This window comes from Poecilia formosa, unplaced genomic scaffold (assembly GCF_000485575.1).
Source record: "Poecilia formosa unplaced genomic scaffold, Poecilia_formosa-5.1.2 Scaffold491, whole genome shotgun sequence".
NCBI lineage: Eukaryota > Metazoa > Chordata > Actinopteri > Cyprinodontiformes > Poeciliidae > Poecilia > Poecilia formosa.
Window position 1 is genome coordinate 43,021 of NW_006800430.1, and position 22,873 is coordinate 65,893.

Genomic DNA, 22,873 nt, shown 5'->3' on the forward strand with positions numbered 1-22,873 from the left:
AATGGCCAACCTGTTGAAACTGTGGCTAATTTTAAATACCTCAGGTCCTTCCTGGATAGTCAGCTCAAATTTGCTGAAAACACTGGCTATATTTTTAAGAACTGCTCTCTGTGACCAAACCACATGATTTACAAAAAGCGAGCTTATCCTATGACTACGTAAAGAGATTCCTGCATGATAATAGACTGTTACAGTCCATAGGGGTCCCTCCAAGATATCATTGGAGGAAAAGCACAAATCATTCACTGCACCTGACCCACACCAGCACAACTCCATCCTCAATAGGCATCAATTGCCCAATGCACAAAACCAGCACAAACCTGGTGTTGGAGTTCATTCAATTTTCCACTACCACCCAGGTTCATATATATGTAGTTTGTCACTGTGGTTTCCCAGTTCTAAGGTGTTTTTTCCACTCTTTATGAGTAAGAGCAGACTTCTGGGGTGTTGTCTTGTACTCTCCTTATCCTTCTTTTTCTGTTGTCTTTCTATGTTCTTTTACCCCAGGAGAGGGCGTTAAAGAGCAATGCTACACTCTAAAATGTGATTTTGGCTGCAGTTCAGGTTATTGACTTATTTACATTAATCTCACTTAATTGTTTTGGTTTAGTGATGACATCTTACTTTTTGTGCTGAATTAATTTAAAAGTTACACATTATTAACTTAGTGGAACTTCTTACTTTGAATTTACTTGAAATAATTAAGTTCAATGTTGTGTTCCTATCTGACATTATGATTGAAGCTTCACCAGGCACAGATCCTGTACCACATAAAGAGCCCTCAGTCCTACATGGTTCCTGTCATGATGATCTTTGCTGCATGTCTTCCCCCTCTGTCATGACCTACTCTCAAATAGAGGCTGCCTGAGCCAAGAAATCCTTTAAAATAAGATCATTTATTATTTTACTTCTATATTTGAAGTAAACAAAATGATTTGAGTAGGACTGACTTAAAGTTAAATCCACTCAATAAATAAATCAAGTTTGAAAAACTTAATTAAGTTACTTGTTACCAACTGAAGAAATTCAAATAAGTTGGTTCAACTATATTTTTCAGTGTAATAAGTGAATGAACTTTAGTCCTTTTATTCTAAACTAAAGCACAAATATAGTACAGCTTTGTTGTCAATGTTTTAGTCATAAATCCTGGATGAAGAAAAAAGTACTTTAAAAGAAACTTCAACTAAGAGTAACAGTTGATTTTTACACAACAGCTCTGCCTGTTTCAAAGAGCAGAGCAATCCTTTGTGTTTTCTGTACATATGACTATGTGTAGCCTGGTTAAGGCTTATCTGATTTCAGTTTGTGTGTGTGACTAAGCTAAACTACTCCAAACAATTAAAAGATTTCATACAGCAAGGGCTGTGGTCTAATTTCACTATTTATTTTTCTGGTTCAACCCTTAACAATCCTGGACCATTAAATTCAAGCTTTAGAAAAATTAATACTTGTAATAATTCTAAGTATTAGAGATAATATGAATATTTTCCTATCTTTTGATGAATAAATATGTAGTAAAAAAACTTCTTGAAGGCTGTAATGCTGAATATTTCAAGTTGCATGTTTTTTTTATTATTACACATGCTAAAAACCCCTATTCCATACATTGGATGGTAGAGAGAGGCAGTAGTGGTAAGGTAATCTATTCAAACTAAAAGTGAAAGAAAAAAATCCTACAAATAGTTTGAGTTTTTCCTTTGATCATCACTGTGGCAGTTCTCCACCCCTGCAGCACATCACCTCTTCAGGTAAGCTCAGCACATAAAATATCTGCTCTACAGCTGCTGTGGCTCATAAATTCAGGTTAATTGTTTAAACTGCTCCATGTTTTAATAATATGTTGGGGCTTGCGTTGGTAATTGCTACAAACAAGTTATTTTCTATTCTTATGAATAAAAATAAATGACAGCATAGCTTCAAAATAGTTGTGATAAAAAAAATGCAAATCAAATAGAAAAATAGAGGGTGCAGTGAAAACTCTTCATTCTTTCTCTCATAGCAGATTTTTTCCAGTCATGGGGAATGGCTCTTCATCACCTGGTAAGTATTACAAACTTGTTCCATTGAGACGCTGGTAATAGATACTTTGACTTACTTTCAGCTTTTAAATGAATTTACAGCTAAACAATGAATCAACTTTATAGGATCTACCTAATGCTAGGTCTGACACTCAGAACATGACAAGTATTTTGTTAAATACAAAGTCTTGTGATGTCAGCTAAGAATGTGTAAAGATATATATGTGCTCGTTTTGTAAAAACGTCATTCATGATTAAAATCAATGGGACGATATTAAGTTTCTTGCTGTGTCATGCCTCTTCTGTGACTTGACCATCTCATTTCATTTTGTTCATAATAAATGTTAAGCAATATCATGAAGTGTTTATATTTTACAAGTCCTAACAATGAGTTACATAATTAAGCAGGTAACAGTTGAAAGATTAAGTTTTACTTATCATTTGAGTCACATTTGCATCATTTCTGCAGCAGCTTTGCACATGAAGAGGAAATTAATTTTCTTATTGAATGTTTTCCAGAAGTCTTGTAATTTCAGCCTAAAAAAAAATGAAGCCTAAAAATAGATTGTAGTAATTGAAGCATGATTTGAATTGGAGCTGAAAATGTAAGATTTTTGTGATTTATTCTGTTTTGTCATTTAGAACCTCAACATGGTTCCTGTGAGTACTTTCTTTTCACTCTCACACAATAATGCACTCATCTTTCCACTGACAGGTTCAACCTGTTTCAAATACTGCTTTAATATACTGCAATTCATATATATAACAACCCCAATTATAAATATAACATAAAAACATACAAATATTTGTATCACTTTTTAAGTGACAGATTTTGGCCTAATTAAATTTAATCTGCTTTGCTGTGTTTAGCTCCTCCACCGGCTCCACGTAAGTAGAACTTAGTTATTAAGGCTTTTTATGTTTTTTGGTCTCAATAATGTATTATTTTAAATTAACTATTTGATTGCTTGACTATCTGTATCTACGTATTTAATGACATATAATATAAATAACAAATTCTGATTACTATTGCAAGACATATTTTAGATTTTGATCTAATTTCCCCATCACAGTTTTAACAACTCCATGGAGAGAAATAACATGGGGGTGAGTGAATGTATTTTTGTACACCAGCCTGTTGCCATTGTGTCTATTGCTCTTCCACAGTCTCTTCTTTCACTTCTTACCAGTGGAGCAATTTATACAGACTTCTACATACCCCTTATTAATGTCTCAGAAAGACTGGACTTTACCCAAAAACAAAATCTCACTATGATGAATGAAACCATAACCACACAGCCCAGTTATTATCCCCAAAATCCCGCAACATCATCCCCAAAATTACATACCCAGCATTCCAATACACCTTTTTTTCTACAACAATTCTAGCAACCAAAAACAACCATCCTTCATAGCTCTATTTGAATCAAAACCACCACCTGATAAAATACACCTCCTCAGCCTAGATCCTAATAAACAGGCCTGAAGGGCCACCCAAAGCATTCAAATGGAACCAGGAAAAGCCAATATTCACCACAGGGGAGGAGAACACCCTGAAGGAACTTCAGTCATCAAAACAGCGGACATGGTAGCTACACAGCCTGACATATGAGATCAAGAGATCCATCTATTTTCTTACACCTTTATTCCTCTGGGTTTGCGATGTGTGCTGGTGTCTATCTACAGCTTTCAACGGGCAAGAGGTGGGGTACACCCTGGACAAATCACCAGTCCATTGCAGGGCAACACAGAGACAGACAGGACAAACAACCATGCACACACACACACTCATAAGGAGAATTAATACAGACCAATTAACATGACAGTGATGCTTTTGGAAGGTGGGAGGAAGCCGGAGTACCCGCAGAGAACCCACCACACATGGGAGATCACGAGGAAATTGAACCCAGGACAACTTTTTCACTCATATCCATTTTGTGCCCCTCATCATTTTTCATCTGGTTCAAAAAGACTTGGGGCATCGGGTGTGCTGTGGTGGCGCAGGGGTTAAGCACAACCCACATACAGAGGCTTTAGTTCTTGACGCAGCTGTCGCAGGTTTGATTCCTGGCTTTGGTGACCTTTTGCTGCATGTCTTCCCCTTTCTCTCATTACCCACTTTCCTGTCCAATAATTATCAAATAAAGGCCACTAGAGCAAAAAATAAAGACTTGGGGCCTGACCTTTAAAAAGTTGAAGTTTCAGGTGTACATTTGATTGCACATGCAATCCTGATCCACAAGGATTGTTTCAGCAAGATGACCAACATAGCAGGTGTAATCCATTTTACTTGTCTTTTTGGATTTGCAGAGCTTATGCTGGCCACCAGAAAGTACAAAATACTGGGAGGAGTTCATGCAAATGTAATAACGCATCATCCACAATGCCACCTGAATCAGATTGTAGGTGGTTTTTTAGCACATTTGAAAAGCAGGTCCAAATTGTCATTCAAAAAATGTCGTTCAAGGTGACTGACCTTAATGTTGGCTGATAAAGAAAAAATACCTCATCAAATGTCTAATCTAATGCTATGAGCCTCACTGCCTCCACCATTATGACTGTTGGAGGTTGGCTCTAGTTACACTTCCCTGCGTAATGTCAATTCATAACTAGCAGTTGAATGTAAGTAGTTGGATATCTACTTAAATAACTAATGGCTTAAAGCATTTTCTAGACTATACTGATAGCCTACTATAAGGAAATTTGTCTATGTGACTAAAATATATATTTGTCAGCAGGAAATTTCTGAGACACTTTGATGTGTTCAGGGGTCATAATCTTTTACATTTTATAATGTTACCCATGAAAATAGAGTGTTCTATTGTATGTTCATAAAAATGAAATACAAATTATACATGAGATTGTATAATTTGTAAAGAAAAATATTTAATTTTATTAAACAGAAACCAATTTCCTGAGGAGCTCCCTAAGGGAGATGGGGAAATTATTTTATTTTGTGTTACCTTGAAGAGTATTCCATTCCCTTGCAATAAATTATTAAATATACCCTGGTCTATTTTGTATACAGTCACACATGTCAATTTAAAATTGCACATATGCGAACATTTCAAGAGCCTCAGTGAAAATGTCTTCATATATTCTTAACTCTTTGGTGAAAATATGACAGGGCTCCATGAGCAAAAAGGCTAGATTGTTTATGCGTATGCAATAGAAGAAACGGTGGACATGTGTTATATAATATAGACAAATTTTCAGTTCATTTGGACCCTGGTGTGAATGCAGGTTTTAACATTTTTAGTTTTAGTTCCTTTTATATATACTTTAAATTCAATGTGAATACCTTCCACTATTGTGTTATTAATCTATAAAATATATCACTTAAGTTGTAATCTTTATTTTCGCATCTTAACAGAAACAAAGAGGAACTTCTGCAGTACATAAAGAATTTTGAACCTCAAAATGAAGAAGTGGAAGCCATCAGAGTTTTACTCTATGGACCAGTCGGTGCAGGAAAGTCCAGCTTCATCAACTCCGTCAACAATGTCCTGCGAAGGAAAATGACCCAGGAAGCTCTGGCCGACAACACAACCAATGATAATAGTTTCACAAAAGAGGTCAGTACAACTTCTTGTTTGACATTAAAGGCTTACTCTTATTTTTAAGATTTATGACTTTTTACTCATAACATAAACTTAAAAAAATAACATGGGATTAATATTATATTTTATTTAAGAAAAGAGGGACAGATCTTTAAACATATTTGACTCCTTTTTGACTGTCAGAACAACAGTCTGCTGTCCATGAAGAACCGCATCCATGAGGTTAAGCTTTGTACTGTATGAACCAGGGAAATAGTACAAGTTGTACTAACCCCAGTTACTCTGGTTGGCGTCACTTTGATTCCTTGCCATGTCTTCCTCCCATTCTTGCATATAATGAAGCCACTTCTTGACAGTTTTGCTGCAGTCTTTGTCAGTTTGGGTTAAACTGCTGAAAAACATAAATAAGAGTGTGGAAGGCGCTGATTAGAATGATGATAAACATTTGACAAGTGAAAGACATTGAAATATTAAATAGAGAACTGGTTATAGATCTGAGAACAAATAAAAACCATACAGTCCCCCTGTACACTCACCGTTAAATTAATAAGGACATGCTAACAAATATTCATTAATATTTATTATAATGTTAGTTGACATATACAGTTACCTATCAAATTGCAGCATGGTGTAGCATTTATAATACTGCACTCGTTAAAATGAGATTATCAAAATTTAAAATAAAGGGCTGCTTATCAGAAAACCTAAAGATAAAACTTGAGGATCAGAGTTATTTTTAGCATAGAGACAGAAAATGGTCTCTATGCCATAAAGGTACAACTTGACTTCCTTATGTCTTCTATAAAACCAAACTGTTTGGTTTTATTATAAAGAATTTTTGTAAATAATTATAATAGATCAATGATTCTTGAGAATAGGGACAAAATGGGTTTTAATTTTCCCATATTTTTTTTTTATTATTTCTCAACCTTATGTATGCAAATATGACAAATAATGTTTAGAAATGTGAAGATGATAAGGTACAGGCTCCCAGTTGCAAATTTTTTTAAAAAATTAAATTTTTAATCGACCTGACCCAGAACTTTGTCATCAACATCTGACAAAAATAAATCTAAAATTATTTTTAAAATACCCCATTAGTGATATTTTTACTCATTTTACAGACAAATGCTTCTCAAGAAATAAAATAAATATCATTTAAAACAAAAAACAACAAAAAGTCCATCTGACGGAGTTGACGTTGACCCAGAACTGAAGGTGGTGACAAACTAGTGAGTAAAATAAAAAAACTTGATATATGTGAAGTAATGCAATTCATGTAAAATACATTAAAATGAATTAGTTGCACAATTAAGTGAGATTTGACAACAATTTCACTGAAAGAGTCAGAAAAACTCTTGACGGAGTTGACATCTGACGGAGTTGACGAAATGCCAAACTACCTCAATTTATATGATGTTATTCTGAAGGAGGCCATATTGTAGCTCGTCAGGTCCATGAAATCTTTACAGTTTACCAAAATTAAGCTTTTATTTCACAAAACTTCATCAAAGTTTTGTAAATTGTCAGTTATGGAGTTGACACATCATGGTTGTGACAAACAACTTAGGAATAAAACAGAAGAAAAAACTAAAGAATAACTTAAGCTAACCGGAGCTAACTAGCCCTCCTAGCAAAGGAAGAGAAAAGACAACGTCATGGGGTCCTCAGAAGTTCTGGTGCCCCCCAATAATGCCTGATTTTTTACATTCTCATTTCTGACGGTGTTGACAAAAACTAAGGACAAATTTCAACGGAGTTGGAAAATATCTAAAAATTATTTTTAATTCAATTTATCGATACTTTTATAATTATTTATATGACTACTTATACTTAATTGTCATAATATATGATTTTAGTATTTCTTTAACTGTTTTAAACTATAAGAATGTGTTGAGTTCTGCTCCTGGACAAGGGCTTTTACAGGCATCATCCACCGACTACAATGTTTAAAATAAAAAAAATATTCACCAGAAAAAAGAAAAATATACATTGTTGTGCTCACATGACCCAGGTTAGTTTAGTCAGATATTTGAAAAAAAATGTATTTTGTGTATATTTTATTCAAATTTCATGCTTTATCCATGGGACCTGTTTTGTCCCTATTCTCAAGAATCACTGAGATACAGGATAAACTTCCATCAAATAGCTGGTTTAATCTTCCATTAACTACAAATATTTCCAAATAAGTTGATTAAATTCCTTAAAAAGTGTCTATATGCTGATAAATAATAGTCCAGTTCCAGTTACCAATCCAAGAATCAACAGACTGAATCAGTCATTAGCAGGTTTAGTTCAGTGTTTCACCTGCCTAACATGTTTTAGGCTTTTCCTTTCTGCCTCACCTGGATTGAATCTGTGGATGATTAACAACCTTCTGCACTTCTTGATGGCTGCAGAAGGTCATGTAATCATCTAACTCAGCTGTTCTGGAACAGAGGCTCATCTAAGCACGTCCCTAAGCACATCATAATAAAAAGTTAAAAAGTGATTTGAAACGATTTAAAGCCCACTTGGAGCAGCCAGCCTTACATTTCCTTGTCCACCACATACTCTCCCAGACCAAACAATAGGCCTTGCCCGATTTTTAAAAACTCAGATCCCACAAAATTTCATGGGATTTCATACTTAGGCCTAGAGTAGTGGGTAGGATAAAAAAATACAAAAGGAGACATAACCCCAATTATTAAAAATATCTGGTTTGGCCCAAAATAACCAGGATTACTATGGGCACAAAACAATGCCCTTATTTTTCAATAAACACATTTAAGATCAAAGTAATATTGCCAAACTTACCATAAAACTGCTCAGAAGAGAATTCAATTCAGCAGCCGGCTGCAAATAAGCAGCAGCAAATTGGCTGTTTGGTTTTATAGAAGACATAAGGAAGTCAAGTTGTACCTTTATAAACAAAAGCTTGAACAAGTGAAAACGGTGAAGTTTTTAGGTGTCATCTTTAATGAAAGCTTAACTTGGAAACATCAAATAGAATCAGTTCAAAATAAATCTAAAAAAGTGAATAATTTGTTGAGATGTCTCTCTGGACAGGAATGGGGAGCTTCAAGAAGTGCACTGTTGGGAGTCTATCAGGCTCTAATGAGATCTACTCTGGATTATGGGAGTATAGCATATATGGCAGCTGCTGACAGTCATCTGAGAAAGCTTGATAGGTAGCAAACACAAGGATTGAGAATTTGTTGTGGAGCTTTCAGAACATCATCTTTAGCTGCTCTACAAGTAGAAACTGGTGAGCTTCCTTTATGATTAAGAAGGTTCAAACTAATGTATATGTACTGGGTGAACCTACAAGGACATAAGTATGATCATCCAGCTAAGATGGTGCTGAAGGAATGTTGGGAACATCATAAATTAAATTGTAATAGTTTTGGATGGATTGGGGACATAAAGACAAAACATCTTGGTTTAACTTTACTCCAGTATAGTGCTACAGTTCCTCAATCTGAAATTCCTCCATGGTTATTTATATCTCCAGAAGTTGATTTTCAATTAAGGGAAATTTTTGAAAAGGGTAAGACTCCAGAGTGGGTTGTAGTTAATAGATATTTTGAAAGATAAAGACAACATAGTTATATATACAGATGGATCTAAAGATCCAAGTAGTGGTAGAACTGGGGCAGCAGTGGATATCCCACACCATAAAGTCTTGATTAAGAGGAGAACAGCTGAGCATTTAGGTGTTTCTACAGTTGAATTATCAGCCATTATTTTAGCCTTAGAATGGTTGCTTGATAATGATACTAGGGAAGAAAGTACATTTATTATAGCATCAGATAGTCGAGCAGCATTATTAAGTATTAAATCTGGCAAATCTTGCAGATTAGATTTGATATTAAGAATATATCAATTATTAGTTCATCTTCATAACAATAAATACTTGGTTCAATTTGTCTGGATTCCTGCACATGCAGGTATAGAAGGAAATGAGGAAGTAGATATTCTAGCTAAGCAGGCCTTGAAATCAGAAATTGTTCATTTGAATATTCCTTTAAGTAAAAGTGAGGGTTAATCTAACATTCAACAAGAAATTATTAAGATTTGGCAGGAGCTATGGGATAATCATGATAATGGGAGACAACTATATACAATTCAAAAGAGTGTGGGAGATAGTAATTATCTGAGTGGAAGGCGGAAAGAGGAAGTAGTTATGACTCGACTTAGAATTGGACATTCTGGACTTAACAGTTTGCTCTTTAAAATAGGAAAGCATGAGACTGGGGCTTGTAGTTATTGCAATCAGGTGGAAACAGTAGAGCATGTCTTGTTAGAATGTGATAAATACTCATAGGAACGTCAGCTTTTAAAGTTGTTACTAAGCAGAAAGAATATAGGACTGTCTATGATTAGTCTATTAGATAATAAATCAAATTATGTTAGAAATCTCTTATTTAGGTTCTTAAATAACACTGGGTTAATGAGTCGTATTTAGGATATGAACAAGTATTTGTGTGTATGCCAGTACATGCTCATGCATTCATACATGTATTAATGGGTGTGTTAAGATGTGAATTTGCACATCCTACACATCATTGAGGCGTGTTAAATTTCCTCTGAGATCTCTGATGACTTTAAATTGGATGCCAGCCGCCAATAAAAATCAAAAGAAGAAGAAGGGGGGGGGCTGAGGACCAGGGTTGAGAAACACTGGATTAGATATCGGCACTTCAGTCATTAGAATTCGACCACAAAACAATATTGATTCAATAACATATTTTCAACATTAGTTAAATAACTAGAATTTGATGATTGTTTGAAGGTTGATCAAACAATCAACCTTCAACCTCAACCAACAATCAACTTTTCTGACCATAATTCAATACTGAATTATCATCATGTGCTATCTGGGAGACATATTGGGAACTATTCCACCAAGATTAATGTAGCAACATGTTCAGAATTTTATTTCGAAAAATGACTTTAAGCTCAAAATTAAAATATGTATTCTCAAGCACTTCTGCTGCTCTTCTCAATTTTTAAATGTATTTTTAGCAGCTATATGTCAGCTGTTTACTTTTAAAACAGCTTAACCTCCTTTTCATTTTTCTCTCAGTATAAAACACATAAATTTAAAAAAGGCAAAGAAAGCTATCCATTTGTGTTCAATGACATCATGGGTCTGGAGGACGGAGATGGAAGAGGAGTCAGAGCAGACGACATCAAACTGGCCTTGAAGGGTCACGTGAATGATGGTTATAAGGTACATGTAGTGTATTTTAATCATATTCAAGTCACCTAAAAGATCTGTCCTTATGGACTTAAATTTTAAAGCTGTAACAGCTAGCTTACTTTATGTAAAACATACATTTTCATTGCAATTTTATCTTTTCCCCCCCCACAGTTCAATCCTGTATCTTCTCTTTCTCATGGTGATCCTGGCTTCATCTCTTCCCCGTCCATCAGTGACAGAGTTCATGTTCTAGTCTGCATTTTCAATGTTAATGCACCAGAAATGAAGCAGGATGTTTTAAAGAAAATGAGGGAAATCAGAGAAGCAGCCAGTGATCTGGGTAAGAAACAAAAAAATAAAAATAAAACTTGCATCCAGTAAAGCAATGTAACTGCAAACACAAGTTAGCAAAAATACTTAAACTTTATTTTAACAGTAGAGGTTGAAGTAAAAAATGCTTAGAAAAGAAATTAAAGTAGCAGTTTAGTCCTTTTTTCATGATATTGTATTTGCCACTTGTAAAAAAATTCTGAGAAGAATTCATTTTACAAACCAGTTAAAATATATTTATTGCTAATGCAATATTAAGATATAATAAAAGAAAACTCTCTGTATCCACAGGAATCCCTCAGATGGCGATTCTCACCCACATTGATGCAGCCTGTGGGGAAACACAAAAAAATCTGAGAAACGTCTACAAGAGCACATATTTAAAGAAAAAGGTGAGTCATAGAAAGATTTATTCTAACAGGAAACAAAACCTAACTCAAAGTAAATTTACATTTATTTTTTTATGTATAGATGAGAGACTTCAGCTCCAGGCTGGGGATCCCAATGAACTGCATCCTCCCAGTAAAGAACTACAGTGATGAAACTCAGCTGAATCCAGACGTCGACACTCTGATCCTGAGTGCTCTGAGGCTGATGGTTGACTTTGGAGACGACTACGCTGACAAACTGTGAAGCCACAAAACTGTTTGTGGGGATGTGCATGAAAATCAAAGTAGCGGCATTGTTTATATTAGTGAAAAATTATCTAACCAAATTATATAAATTTTTCATTTAAAATTTACGCTGTTAAAAATATTCTGCTCTTTCTACTTAAAGGAATGAAGGCAACTATTTGCATAATCTATTCATGTTGATCAATCAAGACTGTTCTTTGTTTAAAGTACTTTATTTCTTTACATGAAAAATAAAATTCAAGTAAAGTGAACTTAACTTTAAGTAGATTAAGCAAAACTGAACTTTGTATAAACTACCAAACTGTTCAATGTAGTAAATAAAATTTGGAAGTACATTGTAAAATCTAACATAATTATGCAAACAAGTTGTCTAAAAAAAATCAACACATTTTTTTAAAACATGAAATGTTAGTATATGAAAGTTGTACATCCACCTTTTATTTGTCTCTGCTTAAACTTTACTATTTTTTTTTCATTCAAAATAGTTTATTGGTGCTTGGGATATTTTTAACATGATATTGCAAAGTTATACAAAAATTTTAACTTTTCTCTTATATACAATTAAACTCTGCTTAAAATTAAACAGAAATTATAGAAAAACCTAATCACTTGCAAGGCTTCAGGATCAGGCAGAGTGGGTTGACAGTGAGCATACAACAAATAACTCATGGTGCAGTTTAAGGTATGCAAATATAAATGCTAAACACTAGCCAATAAGAGCTCTACTGCTCTGAAAGTGTCTCATTCTTAAAAGGTTTTGTTGGCTCTAGTGGGCTTTATTTGAAAGTAACTTGGCAGGACATAGGGTAATGAGAAAACATGTGGAAATGTCACCAGGCTGGGAATTGAACCTGCAACCACCACCATGAGAGCTAAGGCCTCCATATCTGGGCTGTGCTTTGCCCCTGCGCCACCACAGCGTCTTGTTCTTGATGAAGTGGCTGCATAGATGAAGCTTTAGCATCTATGTTTTCACCTTAAACATCTTAGAACTGATTTTTGTAACAAATAAAAAAGTGGTTTAACTCGTTGCTGCTGGTGGCCCAATGCATTGTGGGATACCTTGCTGATCAATCCCTACTGTACCGTATAACCAGTGTCCTAAAGAAAATTAAAAAACATAAAAACAAATGAAGTTATGTTGTGTGATTTAAGTATTGCAAACCTAAAATTTCTTGATATATTTTGTTTGGCTGTACATTAAACTAAATAGCAAAGCCACCTTGACATTATAAATTGTACACTGTAAAACATTTGTGCTGAATTTAGTTGTGTCCACTACCTTCTATTCTTTGTCAAATTATTTTTGTGAGTTTTAGATTTTGAACCTAAATGTGAGTTTGTGAAAGATAAACTTACAGTAGTAAGTTAACTTTTTATTCATTTTGTCAAACTTCCAGGAGTTGAATAAACGAGTTTTTAATTTAGCACTTAAAAAACTGAAAGAAGAAAAAGACTAGTGGGAATTATTTTCCAGAACGCTTTGCGGCATGGTTTTATATCCTGTGTTGCACCGTGAGTGAGATGCAAGTGTGTTACATTGATGTGACACTTGTGCACTAAGGCAAATGTTCATTTTGCTATAGCTGTTCTTTTTCAAAGCTTCTCAGCCTGTTGGCTAAGAACAGCGGTTTTCTCCAATGGGTGGTGATACTCATAGTCACTGTGACTTGGCTGTTACCACTGTTTAGAGATCTATTAAACTTTGTCCCTGGTTGAGCTATTGACCACTGGATAGTGGAAAACATGTATTCCTTTTAGTTTTGTATTTGGTTTTAGTTATCGGGTTTTAGTAAAGGTTTTATCCTTTACCTCGTGGTGCCTCCAGCATGGCGGCTAGCCATGCCGGCATGCTGGAGGCACCACAGTGCTCGTTTTAATTCAATGAAAAGGAAAGTCAACAGGAACGTCAAGATTAGATTTTTCAAGAAAAATCACTGAAGTTCAACTGAAGTTGACCTGAATTGTATCCTCACCCTGCATTTCAATAGAGGGTATGACGTAAGACAGTTTTAGAATAAGGACACAGCCACAAAGAAGCATTGCCTCTGCACCCATTTGGATGAAGTTCCCAGCAGCAGCAGCCTGGCTCTCCAGGTGAGGCAGGCGGGAAGGAGCACCAGGGCTTCTTGGAAGAACAGGATGGCCCCAAGTCTTGATGGGAGCCATCCTGGTCCTGCACAACTTTTGAACATAGACTTTTTAAATGTCCCACTTTTTGATGTCTTTCTAGTCTAATTTAAAGGAAATTATTGTATTTTATTCTGAAACGTGGTGCTGTTAATTTAACTGTTTGAGTATCAATAAATATTCCTGAAAGAAAAAAAAGGATAAAGTCCCTAAAGTTTTAAGAAAATAATAAATAATCCAAGTTTTCTTTCTGAGCTAAACACAGAAAATGGGAAAATAGTATACAACACAGAAGAAATGAAAACTGTGATTGAAAAGTTCTATTGTGAATTATATAACGTAAAAACAGTTTACAAAGAAAATATAAAAGAAACCTTGGAATTCCTCAAATAAGTATAACAAAATACGTTTTTAGAGCATGATTTTACCCTTTTACATATTAATTTTAAAAACCATTAACTGTCTCCTAACACTTTGAATACAGCGTGCAACTGCTGCTGAGTTACTGTCCGCAAATAAATGCAGGCACATAAAGAAAAAAAGATGCAGGAAATATTGATGGGGACGGTCCCCGTCAGGCCAGAGTTGGTGGGGAGAGGGAACATGTCCACATCAGTCCTTCAGGAAGTTACGCCTATGTAAGGGAACCTGAGATGATATTTCATACTTGTTTCTACAACTGGATTATTGTAACAGACTGCTTATTTATTTTAATAAGAAGGAACTTGCCCATCTTCAGGTGGTCCAAATATTGGAGTGAGGCTACTGACTTTCAGAAGAATGAACATAGCTGCTGTTTTAAAGATGCTGCCTTGGTTGCCTACCAGTGCAGGGTTCACTTCTAAATTATAATCCTAACTTTCAGAGCTTTGTGTGGTGGTGCTCCTTTTTATATCTGATTTGATCCACAGATAAAACTCCACTCCAGGTTGAGATAATCAAAAAGTTAAGTTTTTACAAATTCTTCACACCATCTTCACAAAGTTTCATCCACAGATGCTGCTAAATGAAATCTTGTGACTTCCCTATCTGGGCCTGTTTCTGGGAAATACAGATGTCACTAGTGTTGTTCCATGATCTGCTGGCAACAGAGCAGCAGTCACCTTCCTTCAGTTTCTTCAACAATTGAATTAAACCTGATTGGCAGTTCAGTTGCAAAGATGCATTCAGTGACAAGAAGAGACTATGGCATTCTACTTACTTAATCTTTTGTGTTGTTTTGTCTGGTATTAGGATCCAGGATCTACGAGTTCTACTTGTTTCACAGTCCTTAGCAAAACAGCCAACACCCAAGAGCCAGATTGATGTAACACACCTCCATCTCATCCACGGTGTAAAAATAGATGTAAGACTATTGTCTGGAACCCAATGTCAGATTTCTATCAAGTCTGCTATGTGAGCACTAAGAGGGAAAATACCATGGAGAACTTGTTGATTTATTCCATCCATGAATTTGAAAAACTTTAGTCCAGGTGAAGGCATTTCTTCAGAGATGTTTTGGGACTTTGATGAAGGAGTAGGGGAGCAGAGCAGGGAGGTGGCGTTAGTGGGGGCACCAGTCGCTCTGTCTCCAGTTGCTATTTTGTCATTTTGTTTTGGAATAGTGTGTTCCTGCTCTGCGGTGGGCTCCCTCCTAATCAGGCATCATTGAGCCTGTTCTTCTGAGGTGGTGATCATGTTGTTGTGGCTACTGATAAACTGAAATAAGTTTGTAGTAAATAGCTTTATTGAGATGCCATCTGCCACGTCTGAAAGGATGAAATTGCTGCCAAAAAATCCTGTGGTTGTCAATGAAAGTCATTGAGCTGGCAGAGCATGCTTTCGTCAACCATTTGTTTATCACGAGCAATCAGTCCATGCATTCAACACTCAATGTGCATTTACGAGAAATAAAAATGAAAAATCTGGGAAAAGAAAAATGTTAAAATTTATTTTGTGTTAACAAACGCAATAGCTACAAACTACTTGCAGTTAAAGTATTTTTGACTGCAAAAATAGAAAATTCATCCACAGATGCTGCTAAATTACATCTTGTGACTTCCCTATCTGGGCCTGTTTCTGGGAAATACAGATGTCACTAGTGTTGTTCCATGATCTGCTGGCAACAGAGCAGCAGTCACCTTCTTTCAGTTTCTTCAACAATTGAATTAAACCTGATTGGCAGTTCAGTTGCAAAGATGCATGCAGTGACAAGAAGAGACTATGGCATTCTACTTACTTAATCTTTTGTGTTGTTTTCTCTGGTATTAGGATCCAGGATCTACGAGTTCTACTTGTTTCACAGTCTTTAGAGCACAATAGCCAAACAGAGTGGAAATGTTCCGAGTTACACACTGTAAAACATTTGAAGCTGGTTTAACCTTAAAATGAAAGTCCAACTGCTGCCTTGTAAATGAAATCAAGTCAACAAGAAAACAGTTATGATTTTAACTCAGAAATTTAGTTCATGAAGTTGATTTAACAACAGGAGACATGTTGTCTAACGTTCATTAATCTTGAATTGTGAGATTGAACTAAATGCTGCAATTTAAAGGAAATAATTATTTGACAATATGCAAGAAAAAAAACTGCCCTCACCTAAAGAGCACACATTTCTCTATTTTTTCCTCACAATATCAAGTTAAAATAACTACTTCTTTAGCAACTTAACTAAATAAGTAGTTATTTAGTTCTTGTTTCAAATTGCATTAACATTTCTTACCCGATATTAAATTTTATGAGTTTTGCTCACAAATATTTAGTGTGAACAAGGCATTATCTGTGCAAATGCGCAGCAACAGAGAAAATATGCAAACAAAAAAAGAGACGCAAACAAAAAGAATACAACAGCAAATGAAATGCAGCAAACATAAAAAGACATGTAAACCAAAAATCAAGATGCAAACAAAAAGTGCTGAAAACGGAAGTGCTCCAGACCAGTAGAGGGAGTCGAACAAAAAACAGCTGTGTCCGAATTTAGGGTATGCATCTTTAGCATTTGTGCGCGCGAGGACTGAGGCAAATGATACGTGTTTAAACATTTTATAATCAGACAAACAGGTTTCCTTTTTACTATGGAACAACCTTTATTACAAAAGGTGAAGAATAATACAGAAATAAAGAGTAAAAACAACAACTTTGAGTCCTTTTTTTTCCTTCGCTGCTCTGTGCTTCACGTTGTCACGGTTGCTAAGCAACATAACGCCGAGATGGAGGCTAGGCAGCTAGCCGGAGGCTACAGCTTCTCTCTTCTGGTCGTCCATATTCGTGGCCTTCGAAGGACCCGTCTTCCGTAGAGCAGGCCGTTTTTCACAGACATAACAAAAGGACAGACGCCTAATGGACCGCTCTTGTCTTATCAATACATATTTATATAAATATAAACATAAATAAATAATGATTAATACTGAATAATATGTATTAGGCTATACATGTTTATATGCAGACACACGCAAACATGTTTTTTCATGTTTTCCAGCCGACGAGTTCTAGCTTAAGAATAATTCAGCAGCTGAGATTGAGGCGGGGCAGTAATCCCTTTTAGAACTCCGCCACGCGAGTTGCAGGACTCCTCCTCAATCATGTTAAAACCAGAGTCACCATGTTGACGCTTTCCCCTCGCCACCTCGGATCAGCTGCAGTTATTCAATCAAACACACTTCTGCAGGTTTCCTATATAGGTTTGCAGAAAGTGCATAAAACAGTCCAGTTCCTTCCCCCACTTAAACCTCTGCACATGGTCTCCATTAGCTTCCTCCTTGTCTTCTCCTGCTCTTCTTCTTCCCATAATACCCTTCTTTGTCCCGTTTTTCTTCTATGTTGAGTTCACTTGTCCCTCGTTAACCTAAACTACTTCAAAGATAGGAAATTCACTACAGTCTTTAAACTAATGAGATAATTGATCACACAAGAATACACTTATGTAAGAACACAAGTCCCTTCCAGAAACGCTTTGGCTTTCTGCCTTTTCCATTATTTCTCACGCTACTCACAACAGTAACCGCTCCCCGAATGTATATAATCACTCGATAAAAATTTACAAAAACAATACAAGTTTCTCACTTATATTTTGTGTGTACATACAACCAACCTTGTAAATATTAAAAGGCCTTAAGTGCATGGTTTTTAACCAGTGGCTACATGTGTTTTACTGGTGTTAACATAATTTGTCCAAAACAGTGGTTCTTAACTTTTTTTGAGGTACCGAACCCACCAGTTTCATATACGCATTCACTGAACCCTTCTGAAGTGATAAATAAAATATGATCTCCACCACACACCCCAAATTTCAAGACATGATCACTAAGTCTTCTTAAAAGGTAGAGTCTCTGAGAACAGTTCTTCAAAATATAGTCAGTGTTTTCAGCAAAGTTGAGCTGACTGTCCAGGAACAACCCAAGTTATTTAAAATTAGCCACAGTTTCAACAGGTTGGCCATCGAGAGAAACTGGAACCACTTTAAGGTCTTGTTTAGATCATTTAATTAGCTCTATATTCTTAAGAGAATGAAAAATTAATATTAAATAATAAAGACTGCGGTATTCTGATTTAGTAATGTAATTAAATTAGTTGTGTTACCACCCCACGCCACTAGAGGCAGTAGCAACCCCGAAAAGATGCGACTGAGGAGCAGATTTACACCGAAAGCTACAAAATTTGGAAAAAACTGTGAGCTTTGCTGAAGTAATTAAAGACACAAGTTCAAATCCATGCTGAGAGTGGAGCTCCTTCAATCAGTGCTCCTCCGCAGCTCTGATTGGCTCAGCAATGTAACGTGATTCTCTGCAGCAAAGCGGGGCGTCATCAGAGGCTCCACCGAACCCCTGAGACCGATTCATCGAACCCCTAGTATTCGATCGAACCCAGGTTAAGAACCACTGGTCCAAAAGAACTGAAAGTCGGAGAAAGAACTGAAAGTCAGAGAAAGACATTCAAAACAATTCAACACTATACTGCAGCAGGCCGAATGTGCACCACAGCGTGTTCCTGCATGTGTCAGTTCTCGCGAGGCCAGTGACCGAATGCAGTTTGAAGAGGCACAGTATTGCTTTTGAAAATGTTTATATTACAAAACAAGAAATTTACAGGAAAATGCTAATATGTTGGCACAGCAGGAAAGAGGGGTAAAATACATTAGTTTCCAGATCAAAATGGGACACTTGACAGGTACACATCATATGATCAATTAAACATTTCAACGTATGTAATCAATACTTTGACACATAATTGTTATTAAGCTAAGTAATAGTAAAACATGTTAAAGTTTGAATACAATACAATTTGTGATTTATTGAGTACAAACTGAACATCATTTAGATGAAGCATACAATGATAAATAAATCCTTTGTTTACTTTCTATGTCTTCTCATCTTGTCAAGAAAACGGCAAGAAGTATGATGACCAACACCACCAGAAGAACAACAACAGGCACTACAATCTTCCAGTAAGGGAAACAACATTCATCAAGCTTTTCACTTAGATCATGTGATTGACGGTATGGCTCCGGTTGTCTGTTCTGTCTGATCTGTTGTTTCTGAGACCATTGATCTAATTTGCGGACCAGTTGATTGACTGCCTCTGTATTTTTAGCACACTGCAGCAATCCTGGCACCGTCTCATGGAAGAGAACATGAACATCCAGGATGATGTTGGGATATTCATCAGACCAGATCGTTCCAGCTGTGGAGTAGTCCTCGTCTCGGGTGTGGTGCATCAGAATCAGGATGACATTTTGGCCTGCTAAAAAGAAGAAGAAAACGAGATGAAGGGAAGATTTGACATTCTTAGAGTGTGTTGTTGTTTCATTACTTGACTAGTTGAATGTCTAAACCGATGGATTATAAAACTAGTACCTGGAACCTTGTTCATGGCCGCTTCCACATCTGACCCAACGCGAGAGGTGATGGGACAGAAAACGATGATGAAGAGGCTTTGCAGCCAGTGTGTGACGGTCAGCTGTATCCTCCTCCTCACTTTACTCAGCAGCTCTTCATCAGCACCAAACGTCTCCCCAGAAGTGATGGTGTGGACTTTAACTAAGTAAAATTACAAAATACAAAGTAGGAAAATTATAAGCACAACTAAAGCTTAACTGTTACTAATATGTTTATATCAAAAGTGTTGTTCACCTGCAGAAGTCTGGTGCATGTTTAGATCTAATAGGAAAAGCAAAGCAGAATGATCAGTTTGGCTTTTCTACAGAGGCATAATATCTTAATTCTAAAGTCAGGAAAAACCTGCTCTGTTCTACTGACAGCAGAGGTAGATTGTACTTCTATGAACCTATGGAGCAAATGTAATAATAATACACACTTCTATTTCCCACTGCCAGAACACTGACAAAAATAAAAACTAAAGTTGAATTAGTTGCATTATTTACCAAATTAACATAAGCATATTATCGAAATAATAATGTAAAGATAAAATACATTTTAAAAACACCACAAACAATATGTTTCATTGTTACAACAAACACAGTGGAATGGATACCTATCTTTGTAATAAATGTGCTGCTCCAGGATAAAACAGGAAAAAAAAAAATCAGAACAGGGTATCTGTTGCAGCTCAAGCACACCTCCAAACCTGCAGCATGAAGTGACTGTGTCTGTTAGGCTTAAACAAGTGGCTCTTAAAGAACTTGAGCAATTTCACTTTCATTCTTAGTGAGAGAAACCATGTGACTTATCCTTAAGTCCATGCAAAATCTAAGGATTTTCAGACACGTCTTTCTTTCAGATGTGCAAGAAAATAGCTGATGATTCTATCAATACAAATATTCACACATGAATGTGAAAAACTTGCAAAGTCTGGAAAAATAAAATTTTAACCAGAACTATTAAGGTTGTGTAATATATCATCCACAATAATACAATTTTAAATATTTATAGACTAGCATGCTACAAATTTGACACGGTGATGAGATATCGCAGTTGAGTGACTCAGACAGATCCTGTCTTCACTATTTGGCCGGATGCTTTTAAAGCTCAGAAAAATCGCACACAGGCACATATTTAGCCAGTTCCCCTAGTAGCTATACATGAACTGAGAACCAGACATTATACAGTAAGTGAGGTAAGACACACAGTGGTGTGTTCCTGAGTTAAATCCAGCATTAGGTCTAGGTGTAGATTAGCAGAGAACATTCCTACTTTATTTTCATTTCACTAAAAATATTTATCATGGGAAATTCCAGCAAAGTGGACGGAGCCAAGAGACAGACCAAGTGTGTCTCTTGTGGGGTGAAGAGATGGGAGTGGTTAACGAGGATGTGATCAGAATGAAAGAAACACTGTTGTCAACTTATCCACTTTGTCTCCATATTTATAAATTTTTCAGACTCATGTAAACAACAATAAATGATAAATCTAACAACTTCTTTTCTGTGTTATTGGAGACCTTTGTGGCATGACTCAAGTTCTGACATTGAAAACCCTGAGCTTCTGAAATGGGGCCCTAAATATGGACGAGTCCCTTCTTATTATAACAAGTAAACAATCTCTTACAATAATCCACTTTGTAGAAATAAAAGAATGAAAATATAATTTTATTTACCTTGTTTTTAGTGTTTGACGGTTTGTACTTCAGGACTAATGCAGCAGCATTTCCATTCTGCTGGTCTGTTTTGCTCTAAAGGCTGTGAAACCAGTAGAGCTGGTAGGACACAGATCCTAACTGTTAAAAATACCAGTGATAACACAAAAGATTAGATAAGTAGAATGCCATAGTCTTTTCATGTCACTGAAACCAGCTGATCTGCCAATCAGATTTGATTCACTTGTTGAAGAAACTGAAAGAAAGTGACTGCTGCTCTGTCGCCAGCAGACCGTGGAGCAGCACAGTTTATCAGTTTAATGAACTAAGAAGTTGTGTCAGTGGCCAAACATTTTTTCAATATGGATGGGGGTCTGAAGTTATTCAGCACTACTCCAAGGAGAGCAAATTAAATATTAGCCATTTGTTTTTCTTTACCAAAAGGCATATATGAAAACCATATTCTCAAACATAATTTGATAGTGTGAAGGCCTACTTCAGGTCCCTCTCCAACCTGGGCCCAAGGCAACAGATCTAGTTGCTCCACCTCATCAGGCAGCGATGGTGGATAGATATATGTTTGCTGCCTCTAATGGAAAATTTTTTACTTTGTTAAGTCATGGTTAGTGTGTTTCTAGTAGACACGGTATGTTGGTGAAATCAGATAAAAAACGTTTTTTGATCTGTTTAACCAGAAACAAAAGTTTCCACAGAGCTGGGTGTGGACTCCTAAAATATTCAACATGCATGGAATAATCTGTATGTGTTGGAAAGAAACACTTGGAGTCACAAGACTCCTTCGACTATCTTTTTCCCAGCTTGCAAGGTTCTAATAAATTTATTTCCTTTCATCCACATACTCATTGTAGTAAATATTATTTCATTTTTTTTTTATATAGTTTAAAGTAGCCTGGTAAAAACCAGCCCCTGGTCCTGTGCTTTTTGGTCCACACAGAGGGTCTAATCTGTGCAGTAGTGGTCCATGTTGAGGTTTTCAGTTTTACCCAATTGCTAATGTTTCTCCCTCCAAGTCTCTTGACAAATTGCTCAAAAAGTCACCGAAATTCTCACAACTTTCTCTGCTTCTGAATATTCAGCCTTAGTCATTTACCTGTTTGCCTTACTCTGATTATGTCACAAGATGGCACTGGCGTTTGACCCAATTAGAACAGATGAAAACAGCAACATTCTGCAATTTTGTTTAGAAATATTTATTATTAAGAACTTTTGTGTACAATAAATTAAAGGACAATAGTTCCTCTTTTAAAATCATATAAGTGGTTTTGTCTTGTCAGTGACATTTTAAGCATTCGTCCAAGACAAAGCATCCATCCATACATACATACCGTATTTTCCACACTATAAGGCGCACCTAAAAACCTTCAATTTCCTCAAAAGCCGACAGTGCGCCTTATAATCCGGTGCGCCTTATATATGGACCAATATTGAGCCATAACAGGTCTAGCAACGGACCTTACCACAGGGGCCGCGTTTCATTGGCTAATG

General features: G+C 36.1%; 1 protein-coding gene and 1 long non-coding RNA gene across 2 annotated transcripts in view; one reads left to right on the forward strand and one right to left on the reverse strand.

The window, feature by feature from the left end:
• Positions 1–1,694: 1,694 nt before the first annotated feature.
• On the forward strand, positions 1,695–12,863 carry LOC103156653 (interferon-induced protein 44-like). The gene is made up of 10 exons (XM_016664512.1): positions 1,695–1,748; positions 2,003–2,040; positions 2,661–2,678; positions 2,889–2,906; positions 3,092–3,125; positions 5,392–5,593; positions 10,647–10,793; positions 10,935–11,103; positions 11,385–11,485; positions 11,565–12,863. Exons 2-10 carry the CDS (start codon positions 2,016–2,018, stop codon positions 11,724–11,726), a joined length of 876 nt encoding a protein of 291 aa, XP_016519998.1. The 5' UTR covers positions 1,695–1,748; positions 2,003–2,015; the 3' UTR covers positions 11,727–12,863.
• LOC107833980 (uncharacterized) overlaps positions 11,632–22,873 on the reverse strand; it is a 15,086-nt gene continuing 3,844 nt past the window's right edge. The window contains exons 3-4 of the long non-coding RNA XR_001659742.1: positions 22,148–22,161; positions 11,632–11,642 (exon numbers count right to left, since the gene is read on the reverse strand). This is a non-coding gene — a long non-coding RNA (uncharacterized LOC107833980). The remainder of the gene's footprint in view (positions 11,643–22,147; positions 22,162–22,873) is intronic.